This window comes from Megalops cyprinoides, chromosome 9, assembly GCF_013368585.1.
Source record: "Megalops cyprinoides isolate fMegCyp1 chromosome 9, fMegCyp1.pri, whole genome shotgun sequence".
NCBI lineage: Eukaryota > Metazoa > Chordata > Actinopteri > Elopiformes > Megalopidae > Megalops > Megalops cyprinoides.
Genome location: NC_050591.1, coordinates 30,951,775 through 30,976,591, shown reverse-complemented (window position 1 = coordinate 30,976,591; position 24,817 = coordinate 30,951,775). Strand labels below are relative to the sequence as shown.

General features: G+C 38.2%; 2 protein-coding genes across 4 annotated transcripts; one reads left to right on the top strand and one right to left on the bottom strand.

Moving 5' to 3' along the window:
- Positions 1-2,515: 2,515 nt before the first annotated feature.
- On the bottom strand, positions 2,516-3,508 carry LOC118783764 (olfactory receptor 52K1-like). The gene has a single exon (XM_036537719.1). It carries the CDS (start codon positions 3,506-3,508, stop codon positions 2,516-2,518), a length of 993 nt encoding a protein of 330 aa, XP_036393612.1.
- A 2,657-nt stretch (positions 3,509-6,165) lies between these two features.
- LOC118783618 (solute carrier organic anion transporter family member 2B1-like) lies at positions 6,166-22,492 on the top strand. 3 transcript variants are annotated; one of them, XM_036537566.1, is made up of 15 exons: positions 6,166-6,192; positions 8,246-8,356; positions 9,981-10,118; positions 10,716-10,878; positions 12,218-12,436; positions 12,876-12,974; positions 13,846-13,976; positions 15,107-15,212; positions 15,751-15,915; positions 18,051-18,240; positions 19,344-19,494; positions 20,706-20,875; positions 21,171-21,235; positions 21,804-21,924; positions 22,057-22,492. In XM_036537566.1, the coding sequence occupies exons 2-15, from the start codon at positions 8,270-8,272 to the stop codon at positions 22,283-22,285; spliced, it is 2,034 nt and encodes a 677-aa protein (XP_036393459.1). In that variant the 5' UTR covers positions 6,166-6,192; positions 8,246-8,269; the 3' UTR covers positions 22,286-22,492. The 3 variants fall into 3 exon arrangements, with proteins under 3 accessions (XP_036393459.1, XP_036393462.1, XP_036393461.1); XM_036537569.1 differs by lacking the exon at positions 6,166-6,192 and adding an exon at positions 6,943-6,980; XM_036537568.1 differs by lacking the exon at positions 6,166-6,192 and adding an exon at positions 7,463-7,754.
- Positions 22,493-24,817: the final 2,325 nt, after the last annotated feature.

Here is a 24,817-nt window from a genome sequence, read left to right as displayed (position 1 = left end):
TTGTGCTGGGACTTTAAGTACACCACTCCCGTTTTGCAATGGACTTCTAACGCTGTGCCTTTTATTCTACCACCTACAACAAGGTGCAGATGATCACACCTTCCCCAGTAGGTGTGTTGCTCAAGCAGTGCCTCCATTTTCCCTATATCAAAAGCATTTACCCCATTGGAGATAAACTCAGCATTCCACTTTGATTAGGCACAAAGGCGAAAGAACAAAGGCACCATTGACAACACCTCCATAAAAGGCCTGATTAAGTATAATGCTTTGCATTGGCTTGAGAGGAACATAAAATGAACTTAAATCAGCCAATGTCCTTTTTAGTTTCTCTTTTTGAGGTGAGCAGCAACAAAAGCGGTGAATAACATAAACCAATTTGTTCCATTAGCAGTTAGTGTCAGGTGAACACGCATGTTGGTAATTCTGATGACCACACCAGGGCCATTATAAAAAGAAATGCAGTGTTACGAAAACATCTGCCTGCAGTGCATGTTCATCTAAAATTAATGTTGCCCCAGTGACTTACCCACACCCAATTGTTTGGTCATACCTGCCGCTGCCAATGTGGCCCAATGCCCAGTCAGCATGGTTCTAGTATACATATACAAATGCAGCACGATATGTGAGAAATGAGTCCATGGTTCATTTACCCAATAGAACAACTGGCGAATTGATTTCTGCGCATAGATCCTTTTTGTTCAGGTTACTTTATTTGTACCCGTAGGTATATTTTGTATGATTTGGTTTTTGAACTCTTTGTAGAAACAGGTGGAGGACAAACAATGTGACAGCCAAGCTGTTCATGCATGAATTACAAAAAAAAAAAAAAATTAAAAATTGCAGACCCTCTTTTCCCTATGCACTATGTGGGGCACCAAAGGTGTTGCCCCCCCCCCCCCCCCCCCACACACACACACACACTCACACACTCACACTCACACACACACACAAAGGTTTAGAGTTATATTACACTATTGATAATCATAGTTATTGTGAACACAATATAGGCATTTCATTTGATAATCAGTCATAATATCACTAAACAACTCATTACTTCACATAATAACAAATCTGAATAAATTCATGTAAAACAATTAAGATTTTCTCCAGACTCCCAAACATATGGGGTAGTCAGTGTCAGTTGGGCCTCAGAATTTTCCTCAGAAGAACGAATGAAAAACATTGCCAGCTTCAGTTAGTAAGTAAATGAGCAGGAGCTTAGGTATGTGAAATGGCAGCAGAAGTTGACTACTGGTAGGCTTTGCTCAGTGAACAACCACACAAATAATAATCTAGCATAGAAACTGAGACAGCATTATCATGGAGGCGAAATCTTCACACACAAGGTTTTTCCACAGGCCCACTTCCTACTAGCAACACATATAACAACAATATGTTAAGTGGTGTCTTTCATTTCATTTATGTTGTCAACAGAGAATGACAAACTTTAAAAAAGCTTGTGTTTATTCGCATTGAAGTCTCACATTAGTACAACTCAAGTGACACCCAAAAATGATTAAGTTCTTTTTCTTGTCGAATTGCACATCACCACAGCTCATTACATGCTGTAAAGTGTGGAAGTACATCCTAGTCCTACTGTTTTAGACTTCTCTTTACTGAAGATACTAAGATTCTTGGCTTGTGCTTGTAGCACTGTCTCTGACCTTGTATTTGTAGCATGTGTTTGCCTAGGTATTATAGCGGCACTTTATTCTCCCAGTGACTGTATTTGATATATGTAACCTTAGATCAGATTAGTTCTGTCTCGCTACACCGACCTTGTGCTCAGCTTCAGCACTGTTGGCATTGTATGACCTGTACACATCTTGCCCTTATGCCTGTTTGCCCACTATATGAACTTTTGTACGTCGCTTTGGATAAAAGCATCTGCTAAATGAATACATGTAAAATGTAAATGTAAACTGAGTCACTTCATCAGTTCAGCATGGAGATTCACTTCATTGACACCAGTTTGTTCAGTCCCTGCCCCTGCTGACGAACAATGTCCAAAAAATCAATTATTACATTATTAAATTCAGACCAACAGTGTCTGGATCTCACTGACTCACTCACCAGTTTGAAATTACATGTAAATTCAAAATCCAAGCAAAGAAAAACAAAACACCATGAAAACAATTTATTGGCAAACCGGTAATAACACAAATATATATATACACATTTGGTAACATTTTAGAACTAAAAATTAATCATTCTGTAAATATTTTCTGACATTAATCATTTCATTAGCTTGCTAGCAGCATTGCCTTGTCAGTTCTATCATTTTGTCATTAAGATTTTGATGTCACTGTAAGCCAGGCAGTGACATAAACCATACTAGACTTTGCTGGATATACAGTACCACCAATAGAAGCTAAAATCCAATAAAAATTAAAATAACTCATGAAAATTGTGTGTAAGTCATAAAATAGGTTTGATTTTCAGTTTTGTTTGAAGATATGACTTGCAACTTTGAAATTGGTGCAATCATCCTTTTTACTCCCTGTGAAGGACCTGCTCATCTGGCAATCACCTTTACTGATTTCGTTCTAGAGCCATTAGCTTCTTTAATGGTAAAGATCCTGTTTGCAAACGTCTGTCTCAGTTTACCTCTAATCTCCTTGGTTTTTACACCATATATAATTGGGTTCAGACTCGGAGGAAATATGACAAAGGACATCCCCATGAATTTCTGCAGGGTTGGTGGAGTGCCAGGGACTCGATAGAGCAGGACAAGGATGATGCCCGAAAACTCATAAATCAGGAAAACCAGCAAATGGGTGGCACAGGTATGCAATGCTTTGACCTTGGAATCAGAGTCCTTGTTACTGAAGCATGTAAAGAGAATCCAGGTGTAAGAGAAGAGCACAGAAAACAAACCTATGCCATGTAAGATGCCAGTGATGAACAATCCATAGATGTTGTTCACGCTGGCGTCTGTAGCACAGGTAAGTCTGAGGAGGGAAACATTGTCACAATAGAAATTCCCAAGAACAGTTTTGCAGAAAGGGAACCGCAAGAGCAGCCCAAACAGAGCACCCACCAACAGGATATCAAAAAACCACGCAAAGACAATGAGCTTAATGACTGTGCTCCCTGTCATGATAGTGTGGTACCTTAAAGGGTGGCAGATAGCAATGTATCGATCGAAAGCCATCACAGACAAGATGAGAAGAGTGGCACCACCATAAAGGTGTAAACAAAGGGCCTGTATCAAACATGCAGGGAAACTGATATGTCGATGCTCAGACAATAAGTCTGACATAACCCTTGGAATCATGGCACTGATACCTATCAGGTCATTAACTGATAAATTGAAGAGTAACAAATACATTGGCTGATGCAAGTTTCTGTTGGTGGCAATGATGACAAGCAGGATCAGATTGCACAATAGTGCAAAGGTGTAGATCACACTGCCAATGAAGACTGTGACATAGCTGCTTTCCAGGGGCATGTCGATGCTGCCCATGGTGAAAACAGAGTTCAGAACATCTATTGTCCTGTTGTTCATCCTCTCCTTATGTCCTCACCTGCAAACCACCTGCAGAAAATGGGATTCAGTTGATTTAACAGTGTGGTAGAATATAAACAAAAAGGTCATTTTCAAGGTTAATTTATCAGCAAACATTAATTATGGTTCTTCTATACCTATTGGACAGCAGTTTGAGAGCAGGAAAGCTAGCAGAGTTCAGACAGCTTTATTCATCAGTGAAGAATGGATCTTTTCTGTAACACAACAAAATAGATAATGCTGTATTCCAAAATCAGACTTAAGAAAATTTGGCTCAAAAAAGGCTAAACTGTTGAATTCAGACATATGTCTTCTTACCTTGCTTAAATACACAGTGACAGTTAACAACACCTAGTTTAATGACCTGACTACCACTGTTTCCCTTCCTGTATTATACATAAATATATGCTCATGTGGGTTATGCCACACAACCATTGGTTGTTTGACTGTGACAACAATTTCAATGCAGACATCTGCTGACTCGCTCAATGCCAGCGGGGTCTTTTCCCTAGAGTGTAATGCTTTGAATGTTTAGTAGACTTTCACAAAAACATACAGGCACCCTTCAGAGAGTCTGAGCTGTACAATAGCACAGCAAACGAAATAATAATTCTAACATTTCAAAACTGTGTACATTTATGTGTTTTGATTGTCAGTAATACCATAATTATACAATAGCTTTAATTAAAATGTTTAAACCCAATTCCTCATCAGATTTACATGTTAGTATAATAGTTTTTAAATGATCTAACATCCTGAACAGGTTTTGCTTTGTATTTTTAAATTTGTATTTCCTTTGTACTTTAAATGTCAGTTTAACCTTTTCATTATTGGCCTACTGCCAGAAAATGACCCAAGCTGTCTTTTTTTTTTGGTCATGTGTGTCAATTGCTTTTATTTTCAGTGTGTCAAATATGCTTGTACATTGTTATAACTGCTGCCCCTTTTTTCCTTGTAAAGACAGTTATCAAAAATATCCTGTCTTCACCAGTGCTTTAGTTAAAAAAATATGAACTAATTAGTGAGCATCAGTTAAACAACTTCTTCACTGAATAGAAAAATACGGTATTGCAGCAGCACATGCTGTGAGAGAGTCATTGTTTCCTTGCCACTCCCTTGCGGGCACCCTGGGTGCACACAGCATCCCCTACCAGGAAAACATGACATGCTGCTTTCTTTCTGACTTTTCCCTTTAAGCTCACTCTTTCCAAAACTACTGCTATAACCATGGCTACATAGTATTATACTGGATATATTGTAGCTGAAGTCTTTCCAGTTGCACTCATTTGACCATTTAAGCATGTCATCTCCTTTTAATTTGTTAACTGGTCACTCCTCTTGTAAATGTTCCTGTAGCACTGGGACCAGTGCTTTTGGTGGCAGTGTAGCATAGTGATAAAATGCAGGGCTTGTAACCAAAAGGTTGCCAGTTTGATTCCATGCTGGGACACTGCTGCTGTACCCTTGGGCAAGGTACTTAACCCACAACTGTCTGAGGAAATATCCAGCTGTATAAATGGATAACTGACTGGAGAACTCCTGTCGAAAAAACCTGTGCAAAACCACTTCTAGCTGGGCCGAATGCTTCACTGTTACTTTATTTGGATTTCCTTTTACTGTGTGTTGCTGCTTCTTCTTTGTAGGTATATCTAGAGGCAATGGTTGTCTTCCATGTCTAGCCATGTCTTCCGAGTTCCAGTACAACAGAATGCTATTTAAAATTAAAAGATGAAAAAGCTATCATTTCGGATCAGTGATATGGTATATTTTGTGTAGGTACAGACATAACCTCCTACAGCCTGTTGTCGACACTGCGTTTGTTTTTCCTATCTGCGGCCTGTGAGCCCACCAAACAAAGCATATTGTCGCCATCCGGTGGAGAGATAGCGCCATCGCAGCGCAGCTCAACCCTCCAAATCGCCTGTCCCTGCGTATTAGAGCAAGCGATTATTCTCTAATAACAACCACAATCTTCCATAACATTGTCACAGTGCTTCCCAAAAATATCCCCATGAAGATCATTATCAAAGAAATTGGTGGCGGAATGTGGGCTATATAAACTTGGTGATAGTTAAGCAGTTGGATCTACATACAGTATTTGCACATGCATATACACAAGCACATGAATGTTCAATAACGTAATGTAAATGACAATAATGTACATATTTTCAGAGTTTGTTGCCAAGGAGGCATGTTCAAACTGTGAGCAAACAATTTCCATTTTATACATTACATTATATTATTGTAATTTAATATTCGCTCCTATTTAGAGTGACTTACATAGGTTACAATTGTTACATGCTATCCATTTATACAACTGGATGTTTACTGAGGTGATTCTGGGTTAGGTAGCTTGCCCAAGGGTACAGCAGCAGTGGCCTTGAGGGGAATTAAACCAGCAACTTTTCAGGTACAAGCCCTGCTCCATACCACTATCCTACACTGCTTCCCCTTTTCAAGAAAGTCTTCTTGACCTGTTCTGTTCCAATTTTCACTTTCAGTAACCTAGTCCAGAAAAGAGAAAGGTCTGTACTTCTGTCATTACTCCAGTTCACTGGGTAAAACAAAAAGTCCTTAGGCAATCCTTGCTAACCCGCCCATTTCCTGTAATGAAATTGTTTCCAAAACTTTTCCCATTCATAACTCTTTCAGGGCTCCTCAGAGTGAAAGCTGCACATTTCACAGTAAGTTTACAACTTGCATGCTACATTTTATGTAGAATTCACATGTTTTAAAGTTGTGTTATTGAGGTACAGTATTGTCCATGTTTTTTGTCTTTGATTTCAAGCAGTTCATATACTATGTGTGAATTAACTGGAATGAACTACTAAAGGAATTCAAAACTATTTTAATTGGTCATTTTCTTATTTCACGTGTGATTTTTTTTCTGTGAAAATGATTAACTAGTTAAAATGGCATTTAGGCTGTTTTTTATTTAAAGCTGAATACAGTAGTATGTAAAATAAGGTGCTTTTCATATACAGATGAGAATAGACTGTATCCTTTAGGTACTTGTCATAGAAGAAAAAGCAGAGGTCAGTTGGTTCTCTAAATTTCTATTTCCTTCTTTTGTTGAGAAGACAATTAGCCTTTTCATGTTTTAAGACGTTTGTTAGCTTTAAATAAGAAAACTTTTGAAAATTTTTCTGTTCACTTCAGACAGTTTAGCTGCAGTATTTACAAGGAGAATAATGCATTTGCTGTAGTACCATAGTGGCTGTAATTGTTTAAGCTGGTTATGTACTGATTTGGTGTTGCCGTTTTTCCTGTAAGACAAGTTTCCAACCGTCAGTTTAGGATGAATGCTATACTACAACTAAAACAGCAGGGAAAATAATCTCTTTGATCACTCAGGGAATATATTACTGTATATTAACTCCTGTGTTATTGAGAAGAATGTGCTACTGTGCTACCGCTCCTGTGCAACTGACAGAATACTGTCAGCCAGGCTAAAGAACGAGGTTTCCTGAGGGTAAGCGTGACTTACCCATTCATAAAGATACTGTTCTCACCCCTGGGGACGCCTGAACAGCTTGGTGGGCTGCAGATAATTGGCATTGGGTATATAGCGGACCAATCGTTATTTAGACCATATTCTGTCAATTTTCTGAACTGGATCTTTTTCAGGTGCGAATTTCCCAGGTCCTGTGTAAGAAATTTTGCTGTGATCACAAACATGGGTAACAGTTTACTTACAGAGATGAAGATAGTTAATGTTGCTTCCTTCTGACATTGGTCTAATAGTGGTGCAAGACTGGTTCAAGAATTCAGTCACTGTCCTGTACTCTAATGCAAAGCATTCATTTTCTGAATGCAGGAGTTATTTGGCCCCTTTGCCTCAAAATTTGTCATTAGTTGTATGTAATGTAAGCGTTTTCATTGCTGATGTCATATAATGGTTTTGCCAGTCTCTGCGGTCAACACAAGTTGTCTGTCTATAGCTCAGTATTTTTTTCTGCCTTTAACTGCTACCAGTCATTTGCTTGCATACAATTGAAAACTCAAATGTTGATCTACTTAGGAATGAAGGGAGCAGCCCATCTGTACCTTAAGTTCATAATCGAACCACATGCATGCCCCTGCGCCAACTCTCTTGACAAACTCTGGTCATTGGGCAGTTCCTCCCTTTCTTTCCTGTATGTCCCAGACTAACCCCTGTTTTTTTTTTTCCTTGAGTTTGGAGTTTGATCTCTCCAACACTGAGTGCAATCTGATACGGCAAAATGTCACTCTCACAGACGCATTGGTAAACCCTAATTATGGTGTTATATTCTCATTACCTTATCTTATGAGTGATTCGTTAGTACTTTATCAATATTACTGAAATGTGTGATATCTGATACCCAGTGCATTACTGTTAAGAACTGATTTTCACTTTCATTTGCATCTATTCAAGTACAGTTTTAATGTACGTATGTGCTTGTGTGATATGGATTTCATTTCTCTTGCAATGATGATCCTGTAAATGACTCCACATAACAATATCCAACAGACAAACAAATACAACCCAACACTAGGCAGCAGTGTGACTCCCATGCAGTCTGGCATAGCTCCAAAGTTCTATGCCGTAAAATAGGAGGTATTATTGAAAACTGGCCCTGGTTCGATTCTGGGCACTCAGCCAGACTAGGAAGTGCATCGCTCATAAAAGCAAAAGTACAAAGATTAAGAAAGTAAACAAAGGAATCACGAGTTTTCACTCTGACCTCTTTCTGTTTTTCGTTTGTTTCCACTCAGAGGGATACTACATGAGGTTAGGACATGACAGCTACAGTGCCCCCACAGAACAGATGCCACGAGATGGGAAAACTCTCAGTGAGAAGCAGAAGTCCCTTTAACAGCATCAAAGTACGTAACGTAGTCTAAAGTACTACTACATTCACAGTTATGGAACTGAGTAACAACCATTTGTGCTGTATTTGTGTAGGCCTGGGTAGAGGCAATATAAGACACATTGCAGTGCTAAGTAAAATGAATTTAGTTTATGAACTGATAAAAGAATGTTGATAGATGGAAATCAACACAGACCTAATTCTGCATTTGCCAATTTGTTACAACTGAACGGTTTTGTAGTGTAAATTTATTAAATACCTACAGCTGAAACATTTTTACATTACTTTACATTTCTTGCATTTAGCAGATGCTCTTATCCAGAGCGACTTACATCAGTTGGTTTTTTTTACAAAATTGAAAATTCACTCATGTGCAATTTGCTGTTTAATGTCTATCATTCACTCATGTGCAATACTACTGTTTAATATCTATTAAACTGTGTACTCTCAGTTTTTATTTATTTACTATTTACTACTATTTATCTTGATTAATTATTTCTTGTTCTTTTTTTCTACTGTTGCGCTATCCCCTTGCTGCTGTAACACTGAAAATTTCCCTGCTGTGGGACAATTAAGGATTATCTTATCTTATCTTAATGTTATTCATCTATACAGCTGGATATTTATTGAGGAAATTGGGGATTAAATACCACGCCCAAGGGTACAGCAGCACTACAGACTGGGGAACTGAACCAGCAACTTTTCGGTTAAGAGTCCTGCTCCTTAACCATTTTGCTTCACTAAAAATACAATGCTGTTATATGAATGTGAACAGGTCACTCCTATCCTATCTGTGCTTATAGTTTATGAACTGATGTTATCATTGCTGTGAATCAGAGGATAATATTATCAGTCTCATGCATTATTATTTGTCAAGTACACATTTTATTACACACCCACACAATGTCATATTAAGATAGTACCCTTTCAATACTGAAAATCTCAGCAAACATTTTTGTAAATCGTTTTGAAACATTCATGTGCATTTACATTCTCTTCAGCGATATGCTTCTTCCTGGTGGAGAGAAGAAGAAACTTTGTTTGTCAGTGTTTACTGTGGGAGATTATTAACTTTGTCCTCTGTCTGTCTCCATCCTGACTGCAGACTGCATTGGAATTAATCATTTATATTTAAAAGTTACTGTTGATTATCATGGCATAGTCAACTAAATTATTGCTCATGGTTATCATGAAGTAATCCAACTAAGTATTATGGTTATTACCATGAAATAATCAATAGAAATATTTTTATTCAGCAATCTGTGAACCCTGTAAGAGATTACATTTTCTGGTTTCATTTCTTACCAAGCTGTTGTTAACCATGTAACAGTAAATCAGTAAAAGAATCGTATGCCAGTGTTCTCCTCATTGGGAGCACAGTTATAATAATGTGTTTTTTGTTAGAGTTGAATTGACAAAATGCTCTGCTTTTCAGAAAGGAAATCATTTAAACACCAAACTTCAAAGGCACTGCACATACTATGCAAATGTACTACATTTGAAAAATCCAAGTTTTGTTTTTATTTTAACTGACTACATTTTAGTCTTCCTATTGTCTTCATCGCTCAATGAATTTTAAAAATGATGCCATAATTAGAATCTAGAATGTAACGCATTCTCTTGTTTCTTTCATGCTGTAGTTCTTTGTGTTCTGCCATGGGCTTCTCCAGCTTGCTCAGCTCCTGGTATCTGGGTATCTCAAGAGCTCCATCTCCACAATCGAAAAACGATATGGCTTCTCAAGTCAGAAGTCTGGCCTTCTGGCCTGCTTCAATGAGGTAAAGTTGCATATTCTTTTTTGAGTAAAGTGAGAATTTTGTGTACCTATATCTTACAAGGCCGACACAGCATAATGTGTCATTTCTTACCAAAGTTTAACTTTGGGATTTAACTCCTGGGATTGCTGGTATGTTTCGGCCTGTTTTTCAGTTAGACTGAACTTGAAACCATGGGTGACACTGAACATTGATACATTTCCCATAACAAATAGGCCGACATTACAATGTTTTTACCAAAAACAGGCTGACAAATTGGAGCACCATGACACATTTGAAATGAACCACTTTCAAATATGGTTATTAAATTAGTGTGACCCTTCCTCTCTGTTGTATGAAAACAAACATAATTGATTACTTTGCCAATTCTCTATTTTACAAACTGTCAGTTTACTTAAGACAACTACATTACTTTGCCTTCATCAGCACATGCATGTTGGTACCCCTACAGACTGAATTTATGTTATTCTTTTGTATTATGATTGTCATCTGCAAACACACTTGTGTTTGCTTGGGGTAGAAAATACAATATCTTTCTAGGTGAATGATGTTTTGGGCAGAAGTCTGATTCTCATTGTATGTTTTTTTTTTTCCTTGCAGGTTGGGAACACTATTCTGATCGTGTTCGTCAGCTTCTTCGGCAGCCGTATTCACCGACCACGGTTCATTGGGGGAGGGGCGCTCATCGCCAGCCTAGCTGGCATTTTGATGGCCCTGCCCCACTTTATCAGCGGGAAATATGAGTACAACCACAATGTTCCGAGTGAGTGTCACCATCGGGTTCATCACCAGTCCCATCTCACCACACATTGTGCTGAATGATGTTCTTGTGTAGACCACTCTCATAAGATCCAGTAATTTATTATGTACATGCAAAAGGACATTTTACATGTACATGCAAAAGGACATTTTACAGTCTATACTATGTTAGCTGAACATAAAAGAAAGACTTGACTTAACAATTCCATGTACATGTGAAGATAGTATTCTCTTTTCCATTAGATTTTCATAATGGCTTCAATTATTGGTTCTTGGCATTTTTTGATAACCTAAAAACATGGGCTGAATCATGAATTTGATTTTGGGGACACTTAACCTTAATCAAGTGTATTTGTGATGTGGTTCCTAACCTTGAAGTGTGCTATATCCTCTCAGTAACATAATTTGATGTATCCATGATATACAGTGAGAGTGTGGACCTACTCTGTCTCATTTCCTGCCTCCAAATTTAAACTAGGGCATGTTTTCTTCACACTTCAGGATCGACTTTCTTCTAAGAAAAAAAAGAAAAGAAAAAAAAAACATGTTTGGACTGCATTCAAAGCCTCAGGCTGATGAAGACAATCCTTTCAAAAAGGATTGGGTGTAATAGAATTGAGCCAGAAGATACTCAACAACAATTCATTTAATTGTAGAGGCTGAAAGCAAGGGCAATAAAATAAAACATGCACAAGTAATGAGGTAATGAGAACAAAGCAGGTTCATTACTAAAGCAGGTTTCATAAATGACATATCACATAGCTTTCAGTTTTTAGGCTTCAAAATACTCAATATAAACTAAACTTACCTAGATAAGATATTTTATATTATAATCTCCCATTCGTCACTGCCTCTTTTCAACCAGAGGGCTTCCGTATTAGGGAGAGTACACCAGAGTAAAATGCTTTCTGGGAATTGAAGGATGCTTAGACTATTATGCAAGTAGCTAGAGATCTGTGAAAGACTTTCACATTTGATCATTGTGTAATTTTAGGGTGACCATACGTTCTCTTTTTCCTAGACATGTCCTCGTTTAGAGACGCATGTTTTAGGTCCCAAAATGAGGACATGTCCAGGAAAAAGAGGACATATTGTCACCCTAGTAATTTATTGAAAAGAAAAGTTCCATTCCATATGAATTACTACTACAGATGTTGCAAGGATACTGCAGATGTTAATAGAAGTTTAATGTTGCTTTAAATGCAAGTAGTCTTCCAAGATGATGCATCATGAAAATTTATGAAGTACACTGCGACTGTACTGAAAAAAGGAAAACTTTCAGTTATTTGTAAGTTAAGGACTAATGATGGCTAAAGTGTTTAGCTTTTTTCTTTTTTCCATAGACAGAGAGGAAAACAGTCTTTGCCATGCAGAGATGTTGCTCCATGCTGAGCACTATCGCCAGAACTGCACCCAGCAACAGAGCGATTCCCACAGTGAGGTCTTGCCCATCATGCTGCTTGGGCAGTTACTTTTGGGCATTGGGGGTGTGCCAATACAGCCCTTTGGCATCTCTTACATCGATGACTACGCCAGCAAGAAGAACTCCCCATTCTACCTGGGTGAGTCTAAGCAGCATCATACAGCACTTGTTGTGTTCTTTCCAGTAAGGTTGTCTAATTTAATGTCTAATTTCATGATCAAGTGATTTTTATATATTAACTGTGCACAGAAAAGCATACAAAAAGATGATTTGCAATTAGTACAAAGCAAAAAAAAAATGACATGGAGATCATCAGATTTGTTTTTCTTTATTACTTAACAAACCAGAGTTAAGCCCATAAAAATGTATCAGTTATCCAATTTTGAGAATACATCTCCCCTTTCATACTTTAATGTTAGTACAATGTGGTTTACTGTATTTTTAGATTAACAGATTGTTTACAGGGACCTGACATGTATATGCATAATTACAGTTTTAATTCTTTCATGATACAATATTAGCAATTAATATTTATTATATATGAGGAAAGCTTGGAGTAATAATTTGTTTATTTGCAGGCATACTCTTTGCAGTGACAGTGATTGGGCCAGCTTTTGCATTTATGTTGGGGTCCTTAATGCTGCAGTTTTATGTGGACATTGACAAGTTGTCCCTTGGTGAGTGTATTTGTTTTACTGTGAGTACAATGTATACTGTAAGTAAAATATAATGGACCAGCCAAAGACATCTGTGATATTACACTGATGTGACATCTCAGAGACATCTTTGAGTTTTGTTGGTTTCATAAGTAACTTTTTTGCAGTTTATTATTTCAGCTTATAGTTTGAAATGTTTTATGAGTAGTGCATAATATTGACTCAAATTAAATCAAGTAACAGCTTAAACTGCATGACTGAGCAATACAATTGCTGCATGCATGAACCCTCCATGAACTATCACAACTGCCGAACCATAATATGGTTCATAACCATATTATGAATGAGTAAAGTCTTACTTGACGTCAAACTGGTTGACAGAACAATGCGTTGACATGACTGAAAAGCTCTTTGCTTTGCTTGGTAGCACTTCACAGCTAAGCATTTGTGACACTGGGTGTACCTGTTCAGACTGAATGTTCTGGAACATTGTGCAACATGAGGTGATATCACACCTCAGCAGAATCTCTGCCATTGAAAATGTCATAACACAACAGGGCTTGGGCCAGTGCAAACACTTTCACATCAATTCCAGGCAGAACAGAGACAGGAAAAAGGGTTATTTCGTGTTTAAATTGCAACTTAGTTTTTTTTAAATACATCAACTAGCAAGTAAATCATCTGTTGTACGCTCCAAGGTTTTAATATTCTCCAGCAGGACTCCGGGGGACAGAATTTAAAAGAAAGAAAAAAATAACAGAGAAGAAACTGTTACGACATGTTAATCACTCTGGCTTGGGGGTTCCTGCTGAATTGTAGAATTACAAATGATTAATTTCATTTAATGTTCTTCTTTGGAAAGGTTTTGTTCTTTGTTTTGTCTGGCTTTTAGATGAGATTAAGATGAAGAGCGAGGATCCGAGGTGGGTGGGAGCATGGTGGCTTGGTTTTCTGGTTGCTGCCTCCTTACTTGCACTCACGTCCCTGCCTTACTTCTTCTTCCCAAAAAAGATGCCCAAAGAGGTATGGAATGTCTAAGGGAGCATTACATTACATTATTGTTATGTAGCAGGCACTCTTATCCAGAGCGACATACAACTTCATGCATTTATACAGCTGGATATTTACTGAGGCAACTGTAGGTGAAGTACCTTGCCCAAGGGCACAACAGCAGTGTTCCAGCAGGGAGTCGAACCCACAAACCTTCAGTTACAAGCCCTACTCCTTAGCATTACGCCACACTGAATACTTCATGTCATTAGAAATGAATAAACAGGGTCAACAAGAGAAATATGTTTCTTGGGGGAAAATGGCAGAAACAGAGTTTGCAATGCATTGATATCCATGGCATGTTGGTAACAGAGGGAAAACGGCTCCATGCCACAGACTGTTGCAGTGAATATTCCTCCAGCTCATTTATTTTCATTTTCAGAGTAGAAGTGTGGATCACAGAAAAAAATTGAAAAACACATCTGGTGTCACTCGTGCTGAACTAGGCTGGCTTGAATTGCTTAAACTTGCTAAACTCCTATTGGCAAAATGGCCCCTAAGAATTCCCTCATTCAGGGCACAGTAGAGATTATATTTCACACTTCTTGTCGTTTTGCTTTGTAGCAATCAGAGGGTAAAGGTGGGCTAGTGCACACAGAAAAACAGACAAGACCTACAACAGAGGAGTATAAAAATGTGAGAGCTCTGCCATGCTTGTATTGTTTGAAGACATTGCCTGGAATGAGCAAATACTTCTTTGTGACCTAGGAAATGAATATTTTTGAATGTGTTTATTTTAGCTCTGTAGTTAATGCTGACAATCTGGCATGCATTTAACTTGCATGTGAAGTCATCATATTGGCGAAGAAATTACCAAAAAGATCCCTTTATGAAAAACAGCAGCTGAAAATGGTACACCAAATTGAGCACAGACCACAACCTGGCAGGACTGATTTGGCCTCTAAGAAGGTTTTTTTAGCCCTCTTGCTTCATGACATGTCCCTCTCTTTGAAAAAATATTGTGGTTTAAAATATTCAACTGCCACACTGATAATGCTTTTCATCATAAAAAGGCAACATTTTGTCAGTCAAAGCTATGGATCAGATTGAGCTGCTGTTGGGATCAGAGAATCCTTCTGATACACAGAATGTTTGTCTTAAAGGAATTCATGGAGCGTGGCAAGGATTCAGAGCCAGAGAAGCTCAGTGAAGAAAAAATGGAGGAACCAGACCCACTTCAGAGCCTTTCACTAAGAGAATTCCTCAAAAGTATGTTTCATTTTTAAATAAATACCGAGACAACTAAACATTTCAGACTCATTTCACTCAATGCCTCATGTCAGTTTTGTTTGTTCCATATTAATTTTTTATTCTTTATTCATTCTTGGCTGACGTTCCAATGACAATAAGATAAGATAATAATACCCTCATGACACAATGAAATCACTTATTGTAAATGTTATCTAAATATTTGCTTTGTTATTAAGTAGTCATTTTTTCATGGTTGTCTACATTTTTAAGGCTTGAATTATTTTCCTCCATCACAACCCAGTTAATCTAACCCTATAGGTTGCTGAATGTCATATATATCATGAGCGTTTTTAGTTTTGGATTCACTTTTGCTCAGAGAATGTAAACTAACTTGTCACTCATCAATGGCACTGCTGAGAAAGTTTGCTCATTTTACTGCAACAAGAATGGAATGTAGAACATGATGCATTCCGTCATGCATTTTGTTTTAAATGCAGATTTTGATGCAGCGACGACTGGGTATTAAACTTAGGTTTTTCCATTTCCTGAACTGCAGGTTTTCCCAGCATAGTCATGAGAACGTTGAGGAATCCAATCTATCTGTTGGTGGTCTTGGCTCAGGTCAACCTGGCAGCAATGGTGGCTGGGTTAGCCACCTTCATGGCCAAGTTCATCGAGAGACAATTCACAAAAACTGCATCATTTTCCAATATGATGTTAGGTAAGAGAGACAGCTCCATAAAACATGCTTTAATGTGCACTTACATGAACTTTAAGAGAGCCCTGGGTACTGCTGGAAGGGAGCATTAGCACACATAGAAAACTGTGAGAAAATGAGCTTAAATGCACAATGAACAGAGTGGATAAATCATCATTTATCAATTACATTTCTGGTCCATTTGGGTGAATGTATCAAACACTCTCCCAAGCAGTGAATATATATATCCGATTTTGAAATGAAAGACATTGAAGTAGTTGTTCTAATCCAACGATTGTAATAGCCCTTAAACAAAAAAAAACAAAAAAAACACTAAGACTCTGATTTTGTCAAAGATGTCATGCAATTTGATTGTACAGGCATTTAAAAGTTGATGTACATGTACTGAACATGAGCAGGAAGGAAAACAAAAGTTTATTGCTGTAACCTGTCAGCTTATGCTGCAGAGTTGCACACAACACTGTCAAGTAGCAGCAACACGTCTAACTCTGCTACAAGTCGACATTTCCTTGATAAGTGCTTGATAGTTGAGAGGAACATTTCGTAAAGGCAGGGCATTTATATTTGTACTGTGCTCAATGTGCATTGGCTTACAAGTGGAATGTATGTTGCAACACAAATTTTGAAAGAACTCTGCGTTTGCCAGCAGGGTTGGGTACAGTCTTTTGGTGACACCAAACAACAAGCTGTGTGGAAAAAATGCACTTCAGTTATGGCTTGCGTGACTAGTTCTGATATGTTTAATCAAATTACTGCCAATGTGCTGGCGCTCTCACATTACTCAATGCTGATGTGAGAAAAGAATCTTGCCATAATAGAACTGAGGTTTTTATTACTGCCGTTGTATTGGCAAATTGCCAGATTACGGGGCATGTCACAGGATAAATATCAGTAAATCACAGCAAGGCATGCACTAAATGTCATAAGTCACAGAAATATAACTTTTATTGATTTTCCTGTAAAGCTCTATCTTCAAAAACCTCTTTAGTACTTCAGCTACTTTGGGCCCAATAACAATTTAGATAGCTAAGCGAAGATCAGACAATTCCTTTCTAAGGGTTTTTTATGTTAAGTATATCCTCACCTTGTCTGCACGGAATAACATAATTTACAATATGACATCACACTTCCAGTATTGACCAAGGTAGTTGATATTATGTTGATATTATTTCAATGGCATTGTTATGTACACATTTCACAATGTCACAGTGATGTTTTTGTTTCAAACACATTTGTGTGTGGTACCATTTTTCATGAAAGAATTTGAAAACATGAGCCTTTCTGTTTAGAAGCTGGGCTTCTTCACAGTAAACTATTCTGTTTATGTCCAGAAACAACAATAATCTCAGAAATCTGATGGATAAATCTCATTCCTAGGGAACAGTCTGTTATTTCTACTCATTTCACTGTGATTTTGAAATAGGTCTGGTGTAGTTTTGTGTGTAGGGACAGAAGTTACTTTGTTCATATTCCAACTTTCAAGCCCCTTGGGGCGGTGCAATTTGAGGACTATGCGTAACCACAAGTCAGAGCATGTGTAACTGTACCCTCTGAGTAACACACTTCCCAAGGTGTGTATGTGGTTCATTTAGACTAGTGCGCTCCAAGTCAGCTTGCGTGCAATTGAGCAAAAGGTGCATCTCTAAACAAAAAAGCACTTAACCATTTTTCATGCTCAAATAGGTCAAATCAGAATTGAGTTTCCATCATTACTGGTGTACTGATATGCTGGTATGTATGGCATGTATTACATCACTGTATTGTCTGCTCTTGATATTCTTAAGTCCTCATATGCTAAAGTCTTAGAATGTAAAGTCTTAACTCCATAGTTTGCCTCTTGTCACAGTGTGGGCTTTTTATGATGGAGCTACTGCTTTAAAAAGCGACAATAATAGGCCTGAACAGGCCTTTCCTAGTCATGCAGTATTCATATTAAGCCCATTTTTATAAATGTATATTTTTGAGATTTCTGTCTATTTCAGCAATATTAGACAGGGAACGTAGCAAAATATGAGACTGGGAATAGTGCAGGCAAAAGTTTTTTTGTTCTTTTTTTACATGTCACACACTATATCTAATCTATATCTAATCTGAAATAAAAATGCTCTTCTGAGTCACCCCCATCCTCCCCCCTCCAGGTGGTGTGAACATCCCGGTGGCCGTGCTGGGAATCGTTGCCGGAGGAGTGGTTATGAGGAGATTCAGCATGACCGTAAAGGCTTCGGCCCTCATGAGCACCATTGCAGTGTTCATATGTGTCCTCCTGGCCCTCCCTCTCCTCTTCCTAGGGTGCTCCACACAGACCATCGCTGGCGTCTACCCCCTCAGGTGTGCCACTCTCTCACCTCCTGACCAGATTTTATCTGTCGTTAGCAGACTAATAAGGCACAAGTGTCCTTATTACTGCCTGTCATGAGGGCGTTTCTTTGTGGTTAATGGTGAGAGGTTCTATACACGTCTATATCCAAAGCTCGGACTAGTGTTTACTTGTAAAAGTCATAAAAAGTTAGACAGATAATGAGACATTAAACGGTTTGCTCCCCGTTCTTTTAAATTAAACTCTCTCTTTTAGTGCCTTGAACTTATGATATTTTTGAATGAGTAGCACAAGAACTCATTACTTTTCCCCCTTAAGAATTCTTCAGTCACTGAACAATCTACCTCTTGCTTGAAGGGCTATCAAAGATTAAAGTTGGCGTGGACATTTGACTCCTCAATAATTATTTAGTACTCCATTTGTCAAGCTGTGTACCAAAATATTCCTGGCACTTTAGAAGACCTTGTGTCAATTTATGGTTGCTAATACTCTGCTTCTTACTGAGTCTTCTTACAGTGATTCTGAATTCTTTTGAAAACAATAAAGAGTGGACTCTTTTTAGACCTCCAGACAGGAGAAACTGTAATCAAGGTTGTTAGGGACATCCTCTGGTAATCCATTTTAAGGGGTGTTTTCCATTAATTGCTGTAATTTATTTTGTAATTAACAACACAAAGCAAGGACTCCCAAATGGCTTAGTCGGCAAGGCACTTGTTCTGAAACCGGTTTGAACCTGGGTATGCCATCCCCTGATAAAGACCAGGACCCCACATAGATGGAAATGGGCTGTGTTTTCCGGTGGGGATGGGGGGGGGTATAGATCAGCTGGCGTTTACTCATCACACCCCTCTTGTTCAGATCATGCAATGGCTTCACAGTTGTGCACTGTATGACTTGTAGTGCGAAAAATAATTATGGGCTACATGTGATTGCAGGACTCTTGCACAAATACAAAGGTTGTCATGGTGAGACAAGTCTAATATAAAAAATAAAAAAATGTTGTATAAGGTGTGGTAGGTGGTGGGGGTAGAGGGGGAGCTACATCTAGCCCAAGGGGTTGTAGTGAAATCAAAATGACAACTATGTCAGTAGTCCTATCTTGTTTAATTTGTAGACAAAATGGTGAACTGGCATGTAGCTTGAAGTGCTCTTGCCAGGAGGAGGAGTTCAACCCTGTGTGTGGGTCCAATGGGGTTGAGTATGTGTCACCCTGTCATGCTGGCTGCAAGACATTGATTCCTGACATCAGTAATGATGGTGTTCTGGTAAGTAACTCCCTTCAGTAAAGTTTTTTGGTTAACTTTGGTTTATTGTTGGTTAAAAATGACTACTTAACCTTGATGTTTAAGCATTTATGTCCATTTATAACCATTCCTGAACTCTGTGATGCACATCTTCTGCAAACATTGAAAGATATCATTATTTTAAAGCAACAACATAAAATCAATGATGGGTACTGAAAAGAAACTTAATTGGCTGATAGATACAAATAGTTTACCTTCCTGTACAGATTTTTGATGGCTTCCTAGTATTCCTTTCAAATTAAATCTGAGGTTTAGTTCCAGACCCCACAATGCAGACCTTCAAAGCAATGTCACTAAACATTGACCTTTTGATCCTTTGTTCAAAATGTTTTTTTTTTCTTATTTTTTGTCAACTGCTCTGTCACAAATTGAAGATGGACTATATACAGTATGTAATGGATAAATTACCAATCAATTTTAGTCTCACCAATACCCCTGGGATAATGGACTAAAATAACTCCCTCCCCAAATAATTCCCTGCCCCGCATTATCATTATAAAAGATGGCTTGTTCTCACTTGACCCTACCTGGTAAAATGCAGTTTAAATAAAAATACAGATTGATTCATTAATCAGAAATGCTTATCTGTTTCTGCCATGTCTTTGTGTTTTAGGAGTATAATAGCTGATGGGAGTTGTATGACTATTTAAATTGCATTTTGACTGAAAACATCACATTCATATGGTAACACAGGCTATGTTGTTTATATTGGTCAAAGAAGCATTAGAGGCCATAACCATGGAAAAATTAGGTAAACAAGGTGAGCTCTTGTATCACTGCAATAGATGAAACAAATTCTTAAATCTTTGACTAGTTTGTAAAAACCTCAATCAGATCCTTTGTGGTATTACAATTCCCAAGTTAGTAGGATCAGGCTATAATTTAATCCCAGTCATATAGCCAGATGAAGTTTTCAGTTTCAAATTACTAATCTATAAACCCGGTCCCCTACAGTAGACAGGTTTTGAGTGAGGATATAAACTGCAATGTAAGCAGCCTAATAATAAGTCTCATATGACAGGATTGTAGAATGGGATCACTTCAGAAGGGGCGTTTGTTCCGAATGAGAGAAACCTGACTCATCGGATGGAAAACTAACCAAGCGGGTCTGCTTGTTTTTTTCCTGCCCTCTCTGATCCGCGGTCTTCTCTTGCGATGGTTTACTCCGACAGAACTACACAGACTGCAGCTGCACCGGTGTTCACGGCTCCTCTGGTTTTGCTGTCCCTGGGACGTGCGGCAGTGGATGCTCACATCTCCTGCTGCCCTTTATGATATTCTCCGCGCTCACAGGCTTCGTCGCCTCGTTTGCGCACACCCCTTCCTTCATGATGATATTAAGGTACTGCCAAACCCAGAGAGCAGGCTGCTGCTTGCCCAGAATGTTGACTTTTGTCCATTGACGCAGTCAGTTTTGCCAGAAGTGTGACGGTAGCTTTGTAAAAAAAAAAAAAGATGACTGACATGATTTTTATCTGTTTTTTTTTTTCTTCATAATGATAACAAGAAACTGGCTCTGCTGATCCATGCGGGTGAAATGCATTCACAGTTGTGCAATATTCTAGTGTTTTTTATGCTCCTGTTCAATGTTAAGGTAACAGTTTTAATCCATGCTGCCTTTTTCTTTTCTTTTCCAGGACAGTTAAACCTGAAGATAAGTCATTTGCCCTTGGAGTTCAGTTTATGTTATTCAGAGTACTTGGTGAGTGAGATGACAACTGTATAGCAGTTTATCCAAGCTTTGCCCTTCCGTGTATTTATAGTTGTTAAACTGCATACTTGTTTGCTGAATTCTTTTGATCGCCACCTTTCTAGGAAAACAAGAGGTAAAGATGCAATGGAAATGTTTTGCTCATCCCCAACTGCCTGTATTCTCTTGCCTACTTTGCTTCTTGAAAACAGATTGTAGTTCTCAAAAACATGTCTTACGACAGTGTGTATCAAGCACTTCCACAACTGATATTTAAGGAAACAAAAAAAAGTCATTTAGTCATTTACATTTACATTTATTCATATGGCAGACACTGTTATACAACACTAATTACAAGTCGCTTACAACGATTTAGTCAGTGAAGTGGTCCCAGAATCAGTATATGAATCAATTAAAGCAATTAAAGTATGAATATTTTACAGTAAACAGTTTATCCATGTGGCATTTTGCATTCAGTATTGGCAACTTTTTCTTAATTTCACTTTTAAACTCAATTAAGTCCTCATTGAATGTTAAGTGCTATAACTTTTAATGCACGATGCCTTTTTCGTCTTTTTAGCTTTCTTACCAGGCCCGGTTCTGTATGGAAGCACTATTGACACAACCTGCATTCTGTGGGGAAGAAAGTGCAACAAGAGCACCTCATGCCGTTACTACAATTTGGATCTTTTCCGACAAAGGTAATAATAACCCCTCGCCACTGTGAGAGCAGCTTTGATGCCTTCCAGGTCTCATTATTCTCAAGTGCTCATCGTTGAGACAGTGGAGTCTTAACCTGTCTTTAAACCCCTTCTCTTCATTCCCTCTTTTAGGTACCTGGGGCTTCAGGTGTTCTTCGAATTTAGCGGCGTTGTGTGCTTCTTAATGGTCTTCCTGATCCTCAGAAAAATTAAGAGAGAGCAAAAGGCCCAGCAGCAGGATCAGACAGACGGGGAAAAATGCACCGGAAACAATCTCATGCCTGCAAAACCAGCTGAGAAGTTACCACTGCAGAAAGTCTCGCTTTTAGAACATGACTCTAAAACACCCAATGCACTGTAGGATGCCATACGGAGGCACGGACCGAGGTGCAAAATGGATTTGTTGAGACTGTCTTCAGAAGAGGCAGCTGTTCAGTGTACTGTTAAATACAGTTGACCCTCACACACCGCGGCTTCGGTTTTTCACGGGTCGGCAACAAACAATTAAATGGGATTTTTTTGGGAGCTTTGATGCCTTGTGCGGGAGACCGCGTAGCACTGCAGATGGCAGACAAAAAGTAAAGAAAACATAAAAAAAGTTTTGTAAGACATAAATGCATAAAATATATGTATAATATGAATGTATTTTATCATTTAATACCATAAATATACACAAATATTTTACGCGGTTTTTCCACATCGCGGGGGGGGGGGGGGGGGGAGGGGCTGAGCCCCTAACCCCCGTAATGTGGGAGGGTCAACTGTAGTTGTTGTATTGTACTCAATAGATTGCATTCCAGGTGTTATACCTGCAGATTGTATTCAAGGAGTTGTAACTGGATATAGCCTTCAAAGAGTTATAACTACAGATTACATTCAAGATGGGCCTGCTGTAGTACGCCCTTGATTTTGTGAATCGCTCTGGGAAAGAACGTCTGCGGGATGTCAAAAATGTAAGTGTAATGTAAAAATGTACTCATCTTGTATGTTGCTGTGAATAAGAGCATCTGCTAAGTGACTAAATGTAAATGTGAACTTTCTGGAGGTTTATGTGATTGACACAGTCAGCATTGTTTCACAAGAGTGCTACGTACCACAGATAAAATTGATTCAAATCACTACAGAAGTTAATTATAGTGATTTTTTGTTTCCACCATTATAATTTTTAAATGCTGTAAAATGCCATTAATTCTCTCTAAGCTACCATATTCATATTCACTGCTGGGGCCACAATGTTGATAAAAATATATTTTTGCCTCAAAGTATCCTTGAAAGGGACTTATTCAATTACCCTGCCTCTTCTGTAGAAAGTAAATCATATTCAATCTGAAATTACCTGTATTTTATGTAAAAAAAAAAAAACTAATTCAAGGGAAACCCTCTTAAATTACGCATACTATTTGATTTGACTCTGGTATCTTTACTACATCCCAATGAATGTGACATTTAATAGACAAAATGTGTGTATTATAGGACACACAGATGAACAATATTGCCTAAATGCAAATTGCTGTGATACAACAAATAGAGTAATTATACTCTTTGGGCTTAGTGAAAGTGTGAGGTTAAATAAACAAGCGAGTATGAGTCTTAAAAAATAACACAGTAAATTACATGGATACCCACAATCTGTCTCAAGGGTGTGGGTGTTACTTCCAGTCATTCATATTTTATTCAGCTTGTTTCGGAAAAAGCTGCATTCAAGCTCCTTCCTCTGTGAACAGATGTCGGTATAATTTTCGTATTTTTTATTCATCCCTCTGAAATGTGTTTCTGCCACGCTTGTGATGCACGTTTGATTTTGTGCACAGGTTGTATGATGTGAGGTTAAGCCCTTTCCTGGGAAATAAACTGTGACTGATGTCATACATTATAGGCAGCTTTAATGGCACTTCCTGCTATATGTACTGTATATGATTCAATAGATTTGTCTATAGCTGTGACATAAATTAATTGAAATGTTACTTTTTCCAGCAGGCCTACCTATAAGCCTACAAACATTTCTTTGTATACTGGGTCACATTTAAATGGCAGACAAAATTAAGGGCAAATTCTGAATACAGTTTAGGGATATGTGGCTGTATACAATAAAATTACATGTTCACTCAGTTCACTCACAGGATGGAACATTTTATTAAATGTGGATGAATGTATGCTGTAAAAGTATCAACTGTATGGTATGTACTGGAGTGTTGTGAATATTTCCTGTGGAAAATAACTGCGTGTTCTTACATGTATCACACTAATTTCCATAAAAATGCTGAAAGAAATTCATCATGGAGAATTAAAAACAGTCGCCTCCAGCTGTGTGCAAAGCCCACCATGAGTGGTTTTTCCATTGAAATTGCTTTCTTGGATAATAATCAAACCCAATGACTCCAATGAGATGGTTTTTCATGTCATAACACAGTGTTTCCCAATCCTACTCCTGGAGGCACACTGTCCTGCATATCTATCATTGCTGTACCTACCTGGCTGAACTCATCAGTGACATTTTTGATTAGCTGAGCACACCTGATTTAATCAAGCAGCAAGGATAGATAGAAGATATGCAGGACAGTGTGCCTCCAGGAGTAGGATTGGGAAACACTGCCTAGAAGTCCAGGTTTTGTGCTCATTACTCCAGGACATGTGTTGTTGCACATTTTGCCTTGGTTATAAATGGTTTCCTGGCTGCTCTACCATAAACATCAGCTTTGTGATGTTTTGTGGTTTTTAGCAACTATCCTCAGTGACAGTAAGCTTCAACTTGTAACCACTGTTCCTCTTTCCTGATGCAGTTTTTCCTTGTTTGTAGTATGCTGTCATGAGCTGATGAAGACAGTTTTCTCTTTGACGCATTGAATAATTTTACTATGTATGTGACTAACACACCTGCAATTCAAGTACCAAC